Genomic DNA, 14,567 nt, shown 5'->3' with positions numbered 1-14,567 from the left:
AACGTGCTTAGTATTCGCAAACACGTTTATTTGTCAAGAAATACAATGCAACAGTCAGAAAACATGTTTTAATAAACAATATTGATAATTCAATTCTATAACAAAATAGACCCATCTCAAGTTTAAAACCGTATTTTTCTGTAATTCTGGCTAATCCGAACAATCACATAATCCGAATAGGGCTCGGTCCCAATTAGGTCGGATTAACGGGACTCTACTGTATATATATATTATTGGACAGCTCTGCTTCAACTAAAGAAATTTTCAAACACATTAAAAAAATAAGATTCAGAATCCCACCAGTTTTAAAGGACATTTTAGTGCACCCAAAATTACCTGAACATAATAAACACAAGGAACAAGAAAGTATAACAGTCAGATCACATCCTTGCAACAAACCCAGATGTTTAGTATGCAACATGTGCTCCACTTCAAAAACTTTTACAAGTAGTATTACACAAAAATCCTACAGAATATTTGAAGATTTATCCTGTGAATCAAAAAATATTATTTACCAAATTCAATGCAAGTTATGCCCTAAAGATTACACTGGCTCAACAATAAATTCTCTGAGAACAAGAATGACAGGGCATAGGTATGCATATAAACATAAAAAGACCGAGCAACCTGTAATGGCACATGGCTTGATGCATAATTCAAATTTTGAAGAAGTATATTCAGTCAAACCAATAAGAAAAATGTCACAAAATTTAAGTACAGACAACCTAAGAACCATGGATCGATCCCACCAGCTCGTCACCAAATAAAAATTTCAAAGTGGATTAAATTTAAGATGACTTAGTTAACAACGTGAATTTATAAAATCAAGTTATATGTTACAAAATCTACATCATTAATTCTTCATTTTGATTTTCTATTGATGTTTATGTTTTATTTTTTTAATGTTCTTATGGCCCTATTCCTATAACTTTGTTTAATTTTCTGAAGCTGGTTTAAACCGAAATATAGAAATTGTTTATAATGTCTTCTTATTATTTTTTTGAAGATCAGTGCAAGATAAGACAATATAATAAAAGTGGCTTCAATGTTGCTAAAAATATTCTTCAATAAATTTTATCAGCTTTAGTGACAATCAAACTTTTTGTCCAGTTTTGGAAAACTTTTTTAATTCCTATGAATGAAGGTTTCAATTAATTTTCAAATAATTTTTAACATGGCCATCTTTTTAAACTAATATTAAAATTTAATTTCATATAATTAGGTCCTACAGTGAGGTAAAGATTAATCCAAAATTACAACTTTAAAAAACTTAAACATTTAATTTTTGGAGTCTCAAGTTAAAACAAATACGCATACAGATACTAAAACAAAATGGAATCTTAGATCTTAGGCTTACAAGGCCAGTTTTATGACTATTAGCTAAATTTTCCAGTTTACACTGTGTCAAAAGAATGTTAATGCAAATAAAATATTGAAATACTTCAGCCTTGTGTGGAGAGTCATCTTATAGAGAGGCTGAAATATTTCAAGACTTGAATTGTCTTAACACGGCTTCAACACTATATTAATTGGAAAACTTAGATGATAGTAAAGTGGAATTCATAAAATATGTGTAGGTAAATATTTATGCCAAATTAAAGGTACAATCCAGCTCTATTAGCGCACAATGGATTTTTGTGACATATTGTTGTGTGGTGTATTAGTATTTTTTTTTTATATTTGTTATATGTAGTGGGTTTAAATATACAGCACAAACAATGTTTAAAACTACCACAAACAATATACAAAATAATAAACAATTATAGAACTACTAAATCAGTTAGTTTTATTATATTACATGTCACACAAAGGTACAGAGTTAAACACAGAAAATATTTAAACTAGTTTTTGATTTGCCAAGGATGCTTCGTAAACTTGTACTTGTTTCAATAAGGAGTTGATTTTCCTAAAATATAAAATAGAACTTATTAATGTACAAACATCTTTACGAATAATCTTTTATTAAATTCCTTAACACAATTAAATTTAGATCTATTGTGATGAGAAATTATTATATCATGATTGTACTCTCATCCTAAAGAATTTCACTAGTAATCAACACACAATTATTACATTGGGATACTATTATTCGTTATCTATGTGATACATGATTAATAACATTATTTACAATATAAGGGTAGATTAAAGAAACGTTGTATGTTACACTCAAAGTTCTTGAAAGGATTATAAGTTAAAAATATGATTGATAAAAAATATTGCTTAATAACAGACTTTTTTATTGGAAAGGCTGTGTTTTTTGTATCAAGATGTATTCAAACACTTTAAATAAGATAAGTGATGTATAGAATGAGTTTACACACTCTCTGTAGTCCTGCTACTGTAGTTAGATAGTTAAAAGAAGTGATTTATCAAAGCTGAGTCTCGAATCCAAAGAATCTTCAACAAAGATTTGGTTGAAATCTGGTTGACATTTGTCAACTCTCAATCCTTGGAGTCACTTGGATTAAAGGAGCTTCCAATCTCTGAAAACTTCTTTTCTTTAGAACTCAAATTCTCTCAAAATGAACTTAAAATGTTCCAGCCTCAGAAAGCAAGTTCTGAGCTTGTAGATATTTTGGGATTCTGGGACTCCTGATCTCTGCCAACTCTTGGTATTTGGAAGACACTAGCCTCTGGAAGCTTGCCGCCTTTATACTACTTTAACTTGTAGAAGTTACTGGCATCTGAGAGATTTCTAACTCTAAAACTTCCTAGAACAAAGTCAAGCATCTAAGAATTCATGGCCTTTGTTTGAATGATGTGGACCAAAACTCCCCACATTTCAAAGTTTTCTACCGATGGTTTTTCCTTGCCTCTGACAGATTCCTACATCTAGAACCTACCAAAAGCCTAAAAGCACCAAATTTTAAAGATTATAATTTACTTTAAAGAAAACCACTCTAATGTTCATCAAAATCTATGACTCCATCAGACTTCCAGGACTATTGTAAAAAATGGTCTCTAATCTGGAGTTTTGTCCCCAGAAAGTCAATCTTAATTTTGATTAATCCTTGATGGACCCCTAATACATTCAGGATTGTTGTTAAGAAACTGTGTTGAGCTTAACAACAGCCTCCTTAGATTAAAGAGCACTAAAGAACTATTTAGGGTCAACATTTATTCTGATACCATTATTAATTTTGGCTAAAATTCATGGTTTATTAGCAAGCACGAGCAGTCATATTATATAGGAAAAATAGTTTGGATCTGGAACTGTACTTGCATAAAACTTGTTTCATACAGTGTTTATGCCAATTGTGAATAGAATTCATTAAACTATAAGGTGTCTACATTAATTATGAAAACATATAGTGATTTTGGTACTATGACTCCTTTGATCTAATAAACCCAAACAACTAACTTGGTCTAGCCATTTACTTAACCATTTGAGCGCTAACCACTCAATCCTGCAGTCTGTTGAGATGTAAAAATGTGAAATTTTACAGTTTTGCAGACTCTTGTTTACAAACAGTGTACATTGTTTATATAAACATAGAGATTTTGATTTTTTATAGTAAATTAAATGCACTAAAAAACAATAAAAAAGTATAACAAATCCTTTAAATCATTAAATTAACAAAAGTTTTAACACTTCTCAAACTTATGTTGTAATTGTCTGTATATTATCACATTAGGTAAATAAAAAAGTATTTTATAATGGAACTGTCTTTATTCAAATCTATACTTAATTAAAAAGTAGGAATATGTACATAAAATAAATTATTCAACAAGGACAATATTTTTTAAGAGTGCTCATTTTATGCAACAAAAGTTATGAAACCGTGCTAAGTGAAGCTGTTATATTGATATAGAGCCCGAGTGTTATAAATAAACTTCCTTAAACTATATATGTGAATTATAGAAGCAAAAATTAGCTTTTACGAATAAATGAAAAATACTAAAAATCTACCTAATCATTACAAAATTGCATATTATAGCACATTTTGTTGATAAATTGTATTTAAATTAGTTGTATGCATATAAACAATAATTAACCCTTTTAACCCCAACGTCCGTACTATAAGGACGTCGTAAATATGGCGTCCTGATGTCCGTATAGTGCGGATGTGCACTTTTTATTTCTTTACTGGCCACCTATTTCACCAAATGCTTTGAAATTTCACAGACTTGTGCACAAAGATATTTTGCATCGAAATATATTAGTTTGTAATGGTTTGACTTTGTATTTTGTCAGTCTGTGACTGAGCAATTGCAGTTCGTCTCGACTGACTGCTTATGCTTGTTGCAGACAGCTGTATATCACGTGGTTGTGAATATTCCGTTTTCTTCACAGTTTTAGGTTAAAGCAGTGTAAAGTACGGCAGTTAAAGTTTAGTTTATTATTTGTTTGATTTCAAAATGAGTAAAAGACATCGTTCAAAGTCTCCCGTAAGTGAAAATACACTAATTAGTAACCTAGTTGCAAATGGTGTGGATGTGATTAGTGACGACGATTTGAGTGATGGATATCTTGAAAACATTTCTTCTGATGTAAATATTGTTTTAAAACTTTTTTAAAATTTAGATTATAAACAGTTTTAGTTATTTTGTCAGAAATAATTTTGGTTTTATGTTTATTTTAAGTACTGTGAATTTCAAAGGTCTTGTTACATTGCCTTGCCCAGAAATGGCAAAAAGAAAAATTTACACGGCTTTACAAAAATTGATGTTACTCCACTTGTAAATAAGGTAGGCCTATAATTTTTGTTTCCTTTTATTAAGGATTAAATATATCATAAAGTAAATGGGTATTTTTGTGTCAAATATTTTTTTATCTATATGGTTTCCATGATCAAACTTGAATTCTTTTCATTTTTATTTATTTTTTATATATGTATATGTATGTAACAAAAATTACTTTCAAAATAATTTTATTTGTATATTTCTGTAAGCTACATGTATAAAGAAGTAAAACAAAAAAAGAATTACCTAAATATCTTAAAAAATAACTGAGTTATGAATTTTTTACAAAACCCTTACATTTTGTCTGAAAATGGCTTGGAATTTCTAGCACATCACTTGATTTAATGGCCGGGGTTAAAAGGGTTAACTGTTGCAAATAAATATAGTTAGATTACTTTCAGATTACTTTTATAAATATTGTTTCAAAGAACATGCATTCAAACATTTTTACCATAATTTTAATGTGATTAAATAACTTTAATACCATCAGGAAGAAAAAGAAAATTCTAATAATATAAGGCTTAAACTATATAAAATGTATATTTTCTTATTAATAATTAACCAGTTTTCTATAAAGAGCTATGTCATTTCAAAGCCATCACTCTCTGTGTTAATATGTTTATAATTCTGAAGTATTTTTGCTATTTTTATAAGAAAACACTTTTATATATTATAATGTATGCAATGGGTGATTCAATGAGATTAACCTTCCTCTTTCAGTAAATTTAGAAACTACAAACATTGTTATGTGGTATTTAACACTTTGTACCCTGGGCCCTTAATACATGTTTCCGCGTGGCTCCCTGGGGGGTTTATGATGCTTTTAAAAATTCTGTGTTATTACAGTAATTATGTTATGAACTCATACTATATATCTTTTTAAAGATAGAGATACATACTTTTTTAAATGTATACAAATATAAAGTTTATTTTCAAAATAAAATTATTACATACTATTGAATGTTATGTAAAAAATACAAAAAAAGTTTTTGCTACATAACTTGTTAGTTCAGGTAGTTCGCCTTAGTGTGGTAATTTTTAAAGCACAATGGTCTGAATCAAATACAGGATCTCGCACATTTTCGTTTAGATCGTTCATAAAATAAATATTTGGTCCCAGGTGTGTATCAAAATCATCATCACTTTCCAACTCGCAGTCAAACGAAAGATCGCGAATTGCATCACTTTTGATTTCATCACCCATATTATTTAAACTCGAAAATAATAAGTAAAGAATATAAAAGAAAATCAACGGAAAGTCGAGAAAAAAGAACAAAGCGAGTGTAAATACAAAACAAAACACACGGATAACCTCACATTGCCTTTACTTCATTCAGTAAGAAACTAAAGTTCTGATTATTTACAAACAGTTAAATTCACATTTATAATACATTATAATAACATTTGCTTCAGTATTTGTCGGCAAGATTTGTAGAAAACTTAGTAAGACATCACTAAGACTCAAAACGTGAAACACTACAAAGCAAACTGACAGTACCGGCGATCAGCCGCGGCGCCTACGATCAGCTGTCTAGACTCGCTTGTAGTACAACGATAAATATACGTATTTCATTACTAAAACGTGACCCAGGGATCTCAAAACCAACAAAAACGAACTTAGACAACCAATGAACATAATCAAAATGTTTGAATCCAAAAATAAGATGACTGAGCTAAGTAATGCAATTAAATAACATGACCCGAGCTATACTCGGGCGCCGGTAGCAGGCGCTGCCGACGCGGCCCGATCTATACTCGGGCTCAGGGTACAAAGTGTTAAATAAAATATAAAACAACTGTTTTTAATTTTCTACACTAAAAAATAGACTGGGTTAGCCTGTATCTTTCCAACTGAATTAACTGTATCTGTAACTGAATTTGATGGTTTTTATTAATTTATGCATCAAAATTTTATCACAAAACTATCTGTGGGCAATTCATTCAACTTTTATAGAAATAACATTCTGTCAAGACACATACACTTAATATTGTACAACAACAACAACAACAACAAAAGAATACAAAAAACATAGTGAATTACAAATTTAGTTGATCAAAGCAGATTTTAATAATCCTTAAACACATTGCATGCAACAGATCAAACCAAAATACATTTGTTAAAATGGTACTTTCTTAATACTATGAAATTGGAGATCTAATATACAAGTCATATATATTAATAGAATTACAACAGCATTTCAGTTCAAATGATAGATTTTTCAAACCTTCAAGGACTCAAGTTTGGAGAGAATGTGTTTATAAAAAATCACTATTGAATCAAAAGTATTATTTTCACTCCAAGAATTTTGTGTTGGTTATTGCATGGTTTCATACAATTTCTGTGTCAAAAGCATAGTGTCTGTTAAAAAAAATATAAGTGACTTTTGTTTCTGAAGTAGTACAAGGATGCAACACTACTTGAATTTACCGAATTACCTGGAGATCTAACATCTCCTGATGCACCCACCCACCAACAGAGGGAACATATCTTGTGTTGTATGTTCGCTAACTTCAGAAACATGCGAAGTAGCTTGTAAAAAGTGCACCAAACATGCATGGTATTGATAAAATGAGGCTCACCTAGGCACTTTACCAATAGCCTCCGACACTGCCTTTGCCTTTGGCGTGAACAACTTGTAGGCACCCCACAACACCAAACCTGCCACTGCCACCTTAATAGTTGCCTTCACCACTTGCCCCGATCTCGATGGTGGGGGAATCCTATTACATACAAATTACATGCAGTGGTAATAAACAAAATAACCATGTTCAGTTTGATACACATTAACTAATATGAAATTTAAAATTTATTAGATGTAACAAATATTAGCAATTCTGTTGAAAAACATGTTTCATGTTTTATTAACAAAGCTTATGTGGAAGAATATGAAACATTAATATCTATGCATTTCTCAGTTGATGGAACTGTTACATAGCAATATAATATCACTGCTATCCTCATGAAAACAATTTTTTATTTTGTTGTATTCTTAAACATTATATTTAGGCTTTCTCCTTGATTAAATACTAGTGTAGACAGTTATTCTCAAAACCTGTTTCATTTTCTTTAAAAATTAAAATGTCAAATAAACCAATACAACAGAGTGTTGAAGGATCCGACAGAATGTAACAAAGAGGTAGTGCACAGACAGAAAGACTGCCCTTTTATTTTTTAACCCTAAAGTCAATAGAGCTCTTCCTTGGACCAAGAAGAACCTACAGTAAAGTTTTAAGTGTCTGAGACCTTTCTATCGATATTTATCGCATGGATGGACAATAAAGGATAGACAGGCAGTGTGATTTCAAGAAGGCCATGTAGGGTTTTTGATAGCCACCACAGTCATATTGTTCTTTTAGATATTTATCAATTAATTTACAGTCAACATCAACTTTATAATACACCAATATTATTTATATGACATACACCTGAAACGTGTAGTGGACTTCATAAAAATCGAATTTTACAAATTACTGCCAAAAAATTAAATTAGCAGTTCCGATTTAAACAAAATATGCGATATGTTGGATAATACACAAATGTAGTTAGGATAAGAGTTGGAAGGTGATACACAAACTAAAGAGAAACAGACATGTAGACTTACGTCATTATCGGAGGTATGTCAGAGTCCTTGACAGTTCCCCAGAGCTTAGTGATGCCTGCCACATGCCCCATACCCACAATGCCCACCACCCTGGTTGGTTCAGTTGCTGCAGGAAAATTAACAACTTAAATGTTTAACAATGTTTATAACACATTACATTCAAGATGGGATTTTACCATTTAAAAATATAGCATAGACCCTTAATATAGCTGTTTCAAAAGTCCAGCACCAAGGAGTAACTTTAAATAATGGAAATTAATAACAAAATTTCACAGGATTAAAAAAAATGATTTTTTTTAACAGGTTTTCTGCCTTTTGGATAATTTAGTAAAACCTTCAGTGCATGATTTTTACAGCATATATTGTAAATATATAAAGTGGTTCAAACAAACATTGATCATGAAGTAATCCTACGTATAATTACTCACCCAGTGTTCAGTGTATTATAGTGATGGGAAAGTCTAGAATTATTCAATCTCAAATTCAATTCCAAATCTTAAAAATCAATTCCCGACTCTCAAACTTTCAATTCTAGTAGCGTTTTTTTAACCTAAGTATGATTAAAGAAAATTATCATCAATCCAATTTATGCCATTCTTAAACTTTTAAAGACTGTTTGATATATCAAATGTAATCAAAGAATACCACTACTTTGTAAATGGATTTTCAGAAGTTCAGAGAAGCAGTTATATTTGTAGAACAAAATCATTATCTCCTACCTTTTACTTTAATTTTATAGATTACAATATGGTAACTTGACAGATTATATTAGCTTCCAGAATATATGCATTTAATCTGCAAAGAAGGGCATAAATTGGTATTGTTTATTAAATCTCTTTTAAATAAAAAAAATCTTAAAATTGTCAAACCAACCTCAGTTAGTCATGATAATATAAATATAAGATAATTTATAAAATTATTTGTTCAACTACATAAATTATGAAGAGAACATAAATTAGCTGCTAACATACGAACTTACACGCAACAGGCACATGGCATTGAAGAAACGTAAACATTAAAAATAGAACTACAACAAAACAATATTTTCTAAAGCATGATAATGTTTTATCTATCTACAGTTAATCACAAAATACATCAAAAACACATTTTAGTAATCAGTAATTTCTGTAATACTGATCAGAAGTTGTCCAAAAACAGATGAGGCAGATTCACAATGTTGGGAGTATATAAATATGGAAAATACTAATTGCAATCTTATTTACATAAGTACGATAGTTTGTTACTTAGGTTACTCTTTTAGGAGCTTTTTACACAAAGTACAAAGAAATCACTTTTTGCAATCAGTAATTTGCGTAATATCAATCAGCTGTTGTCCAACAATAAACACAGCAGACTCATGCAAACATAAATACAGAAAATACTAATTGCAAAACAAAATATTAGGTTATCTATTTACCATTTTTTAAACACAAAGTACAGCAAAACATAATTTAGCAATTGGTAATACTTGTGTAACTACAAGCAAAATATTATTTACAAAAGTACGATAATTATTTCGTTAGGTAATGAGTTTACGGTATTGAAAAGATAAAATATGGCAAACACATTTTAGCAATCGGTAATTTGTGTATTGTCCATCAGCTGATAATAAATGATGCTGTAAATCTCCGCAGATTCAAATGTCGAATCATGAGGATCGATTCTGAATCCAAATCTTTGTTGAAGATTCAGTGGATTTGAGATTCAGCTTTGCCCAATCACTAGTATACGGTGCTACTTACTAGTACTGAGCAAGGTAGTGTGGTTATGTACCTCCAGGTCCCATCCTGCGAGGCTGATGGCACGAGGCCAGCTGCAGAGAGTAAGTTAGGTAAGTGTCTCTCTCCTCCACAAACACTCTACCTAGTTCGGGAAACTTTCCCGACATCTCCTTCAGCATCTGTTCCAGCAAGTCCTTCTGTTTACACTGTTCCACTTCTTCCTTACTACAACATAATCGTATTCAGCCATTAATTTCAAATTTGGGTGTGTGTGTGTGTGTGAATATTTTAAAATTTAATCTTTCTTACATTCATCTCTAACGTGAGTGATATTAAAAATCTTGATCATACCGATCCAACACTAAATCCCTGATAGAACGTATTGAGATTAACACATTACATCATAAACTGTATTCATGAATCTCTATGATGTGTACATCTTATTATTATTTCTATAATTGCATAACTCATCTTATGTTCTTTCTGGTTAGAAATTCAAGAGGGGGAGGTATACAATGCAGATAAGGTATATAAATACAGCTAATTCCTACACAGGACCGAGGAAATAGTACGATATTGCGAACATAGATTTGGAAGCAAGAACATGTATTTTACTGCATCATGTATTAACTTTACATATGGATGACAATTACATCGTAAAAATGGATAACTGTCACAATGTAAGTATTGAAATGTGTTAGTATTATTTATGTTGATTTTAGTTTTTAATTTTCAATAATAATAACTTTATCCATCCAATTTAGAAAACCAGTACCGTTTTGAATACAACTTCATTGCAAAATTATATATATAAGTCAATATATATTGTTTCTCGGGGGAAAATAGCAACCTACAATTTTGCATTAGAAATATAATTAATTTGAACTAGAAGTGGAAACTTAAAATAAGAATTACTCACAATTTTGCTCAAACTCTGGTCCTCTTAATCATGAACCCTGAGAAATGGGTGCACAATGACTAATTCCATTTAAAAAATATCATAGGACCCTATTATATTACACTTTGGACTTTGGAGTTCCTATAGATTGGTCTAAAATAGTTCAAGTGTTACTGAAATCGTGGGATATATTGAATCAAATACCAACATGGTTACCCGTTCAACCAATTTAACCAGGATTACTTTTTTGAGAGGCTGAAATCAAGATTCCCAATGGACCAATTTTAACTATTTTCAATATTGATGTGGTTTTTTCACACCAAATTACAACTCTCTAGGTCAATTTGTTCGACAATTATTATTCATACTGTAAAAATATAAAGAAATTGGATTTCATCATAGACAAATAAGAAAGACTTCACTAAACACTCTTCCATTGAATCTAAATATATTGTATAATATAATAAACCTTCCATGAAGGATGCTTTTATAAAGAATATACATGACAATATGTAATGTACATAAAACAAGAGTTGATATGTAAAGGAAATGCATAGGGTATATGTTCGTACGTGCGAGGAGTACCAATCCCTCAACGGAGGAGGGATTGGGAGAAACATTCAGGGAGGTTCTGACAGGACATAAACTAGTCTTGGTCCCTGCGAACTTTCCTGAGAGGCGCCTCTCAGAGGAGGAGGCTATGGAGCTTCGGGGGCGCATTCTCGACGAGATACTCTCAGCAGAGGGTGTGTGCCTGCAGTTCAAGAGGTGTTTCCCGGAAAGGGGGGCTCTCGTCATGCTGTGTGGCAGTGACGAAACCAGGGATTGGCTGCGGGGTCTGGCTCCGGGGCTGGGGATCGGTGGCCCTGGGGGAATAGGGGTGATCTGTGGGGACTACAAAGACCTCATAAGATCTACCAAGGTCTTCTTAAGGGTTGATGGTCCCATGGCCGAGAAGGACTCAACAGAATGCTGGGATCTCTGTGTCGGACTGGAGGGTTGTTGGAGATGTCCACACGGGAGATTCCAGAACACTCGTAATTTTAATAGATGAACAATCTTCAGCCACTCTTAAGGGGAGGGGCTGGAGGGTGTTCATTGGTGTGGAGCAGGTCCAGCTGAGGGCGCGGGGTGGTGCGGCTGATCATGGGGATCAAGGTTTTTCAGATCAACCTGCAGCACAATAAGGCTGCCTCGGCTGTATTCTGCAGACGCTTCCTGTCGGAAGATTTTCATGTGGCTCTGATACAGGAACCTTGGATCAGCAAGGGAAAAATATCAGGGCTTTCAATGACAGGGGTGAAAATTGTTAGTGCCCAGGTTGAAAATCCCAGGACATGTATTGTTGTAAGCAACAAGGTGGACAGCATTCCTGTTCTGGAATTTTGTTGCAGGGATCTCCCACAGTCAGGCTGATGGTGGCTGGTACTGGACGAGCCCTGCTAGTTGCATCATCATATCTATCGTATGATGATGTGGAGTCTACGCCCTCCAGGGAACTGGCTGCCTTGGTGGACCATGTTGGGAGGAGTGGAGCGGAACTGGTGGTGGGATGCGACGCCAACTCGCACAACGAGGCGTGGGGCAGCACCAACACCAATAACAGAGGTAAGTTACTTCTAGAATATATAATGTCCCGTAGTCTAATGATTGCAAATGTGGGAAATGTGCCCACGTTTCGCACGAGGACAAGAAGGGAGGTGCTAGATGTGACCATGATGTCGGAGGGTATGGCTGGTCGGATGCATGGCTGGCATGTGTCTGACGAGCCTTCCCTCTCTGATCATGCTCACATCTGTTTTAAGATCGGTGAACAGATGCTGGAAAAAGTTCAGTATAGGAATCCGAGGAACACAAACTGGGTATCATACAAGGAAAACCTCAGGGCACGGCTGGATTCTGATTCCACTGATGGGAAACGGATTCACAGCGCGGCGCAGCTTGACGAATCTGCTGACGGTCTTACTTCTGCGATTGTCGGCTCCTTCGATCTCAGCTGCCCGGTTATCAACAAAAACAGATCAAAGGTAGCCTGGTGGAGCTCTGAACTGGCCTCTTTGAGGAAGAGGGTCAGGGCTCTATTCAGGAGAGCCAAAACTTGGGGCACTTGGGACACCTACCATGAGGCTCTTGCACTGTGCAACCGCAAGGTTCGTACGGTTAAGAGGTTAGCCTGGAAGAAGCTCTGCACCGATATTGACAGTGTGCGGGGCTGTGCAAGGCTACAAAAGCTATTAGCAAAGAATCCCATCTCGCCACTTGGTAGTCTCAAGGACGATCAAGGTGTTTACATTACTGAGCCGGAAGGAGTTCTGAAAGTTATGATGGGAACACACTTCCCGGACTGTATTGTTCATGAGGGTGAACAACCACCCGAAAGTGAGGGGAGACATGCGGGTCGCGCCACCCATTTGCAGTGGAGTCTGGCGCACTGTATTGTTACCTTCAGTAGGATTGAGTGGGCTATTAACTCATTCAGTCCTTACAAGGCTCCTGGGGGCGACGGGGTGAGACCGGTTTGCTTGCAGCGGGGATTGGACATTCTCCTTCCCCAGCTGTGCAGACTGTTCAGAGCCTCCGTGGCTCTCAGGTACATCCCACTATCCTGGAGAGTGTCCAGAGTGGTGTTCATACCGAAGCAGGGGAGGGCGGGCATGGATCGGTCGAAGTCTTTCAGGCCGATATGCCTGTCCTCCTTCCTTCTCAAAACCATGGAGAAAATGGTTGCCAGGTTTGTTTGGGAGGGAGCTCTTCTGGAGCGACCTTTGCATCCTAACCAGCATACCTACACTCCAGGAAAGTCATGCGACTTGGCCCTGCATCAATTGGTATGCAGGATTGAGAAGACGCTGGCGGCAAAAGAGGTAGCCATAGGAGTCTTTTTAGACATTGAAGGTGCCTTTGACAATACAGCCACTCAGGCGATTATCAATGCGGTCTCAAGACGTGGCATTGATGGTCAGGTGTGCGACTGGATAGGGGCCTTGCTCACGGACAGGGTTGTTGTTACAACCCTCATGGGAGCAAGTGTTAGTGCGAAGGCTACGAGGGGCTGTCCGCAAGGCGGCGTCCTCTCTCCTCTTCTGTGGAACCTGGTTGTGGATGACCTGCTAAATTCTTTGAATAGCAGCGGTGTCTTTGCACAAGGGTACGCAGATGATATTGCGATTCTTTTGAGTGGCAAGTTCAACACAACAATCACAGAACTGACAAATGCTGCTCTGAACATGGTGGGAAACTGGTGTGATAAGGTTGGCCTCACCGTCAACCCCACCAAGGCTGCCGTGGTTGCCTTTACCAGAAGGCGACAGATGGAGGGTATTGGTCCCTTTCTATTTAAAGGCTCACCCGTTGAGCTGAAGCCTGAGGTCAAGTACCTGGGCGTGATCCTACATAGGGTTCTAAACTGGGGACCTCATCTAGAAAGGGTCATTGCCAGGGGTAAGTGGTCTCTAATGCAATGCAGACGTGTGATAGGTAGGCCCTGGGGACTGAAGCCGAGGCTCTTGTACTGGCTTTGTGATTCCGTGGTCAGACCTGCACTAATGTACGGAGCTGTCGTATGGTGGCCAAAAACGGAAGCCAAGACGGTGGTAGCACGTCTGACAGGTATCCAAAGGATGGCCTGCCTTGCTATCACTGGGGCTTTTCCTAGTGCGCCAG

General features: G+C 35.1%; 1 protein-coding gene across 3 annotated transcripts in view; it reads right to left on the bottom strand.

The window, feature by feature from the left end:
- The window catches only part of LOC124359461 (traB domain-containing protein), a 35,629-nt gene that overhangs the window by 6,612 nt on the left and 14,450 nt on the right, over positions 1-14,567 (bottom strand). For 2 of the 3 annotated variants that reach the window (XM_046812216.1, XM_046812215.1), the window contains exons 7-10: positions 10,059-10,231; positions 8,286-8,391; positions 7,264-7,404; positions 1,764-1,906 (exon numbers count right to left, since the gene is read on the bottom strand). In XM_046812216.1, coding sequence (XP_046668172.1) covers positions 1,837-1,906; positions 7,264-7,404; positions 8,286-8,391; positions 10,059-10,231 — 490 coding nt within the window. In that variant the 3' untranslated portion in view covers positions 1,764-1,836. Of the gene's footprint in view, positions 1-1,763; positions 1,907-7,263; positions 7,405-8,285; positions 8,392-10,058; positions 10,232-14,567 lie in introns of those variants that run through there. The other variant, XM_046812217.1, reaches the window with a different exon arrangement.

The sequence above is a fragment of the Homalodisca vitripennis genome, chromosome 4, assembly GCF_021130785.1.
Source record: "Homalodisca vitripennis isolate AUS2020 chromosome 4, UT_GWSS_2.1, whole genome shotgun sequence".
NCBI classification, from domain to species: domain Eukaryota; kingdom Metazoa; phylum Arthropoda; class Insecta; order Hemiptera; family Cicadellidae; genus Homalodisca; species Homalodisca vitripennis.
The sequence above is the reverse complement of the archived record's forward strand: the minus strand, read 5'-3'. Positions and strand labels throughout refer to the sequence as shown.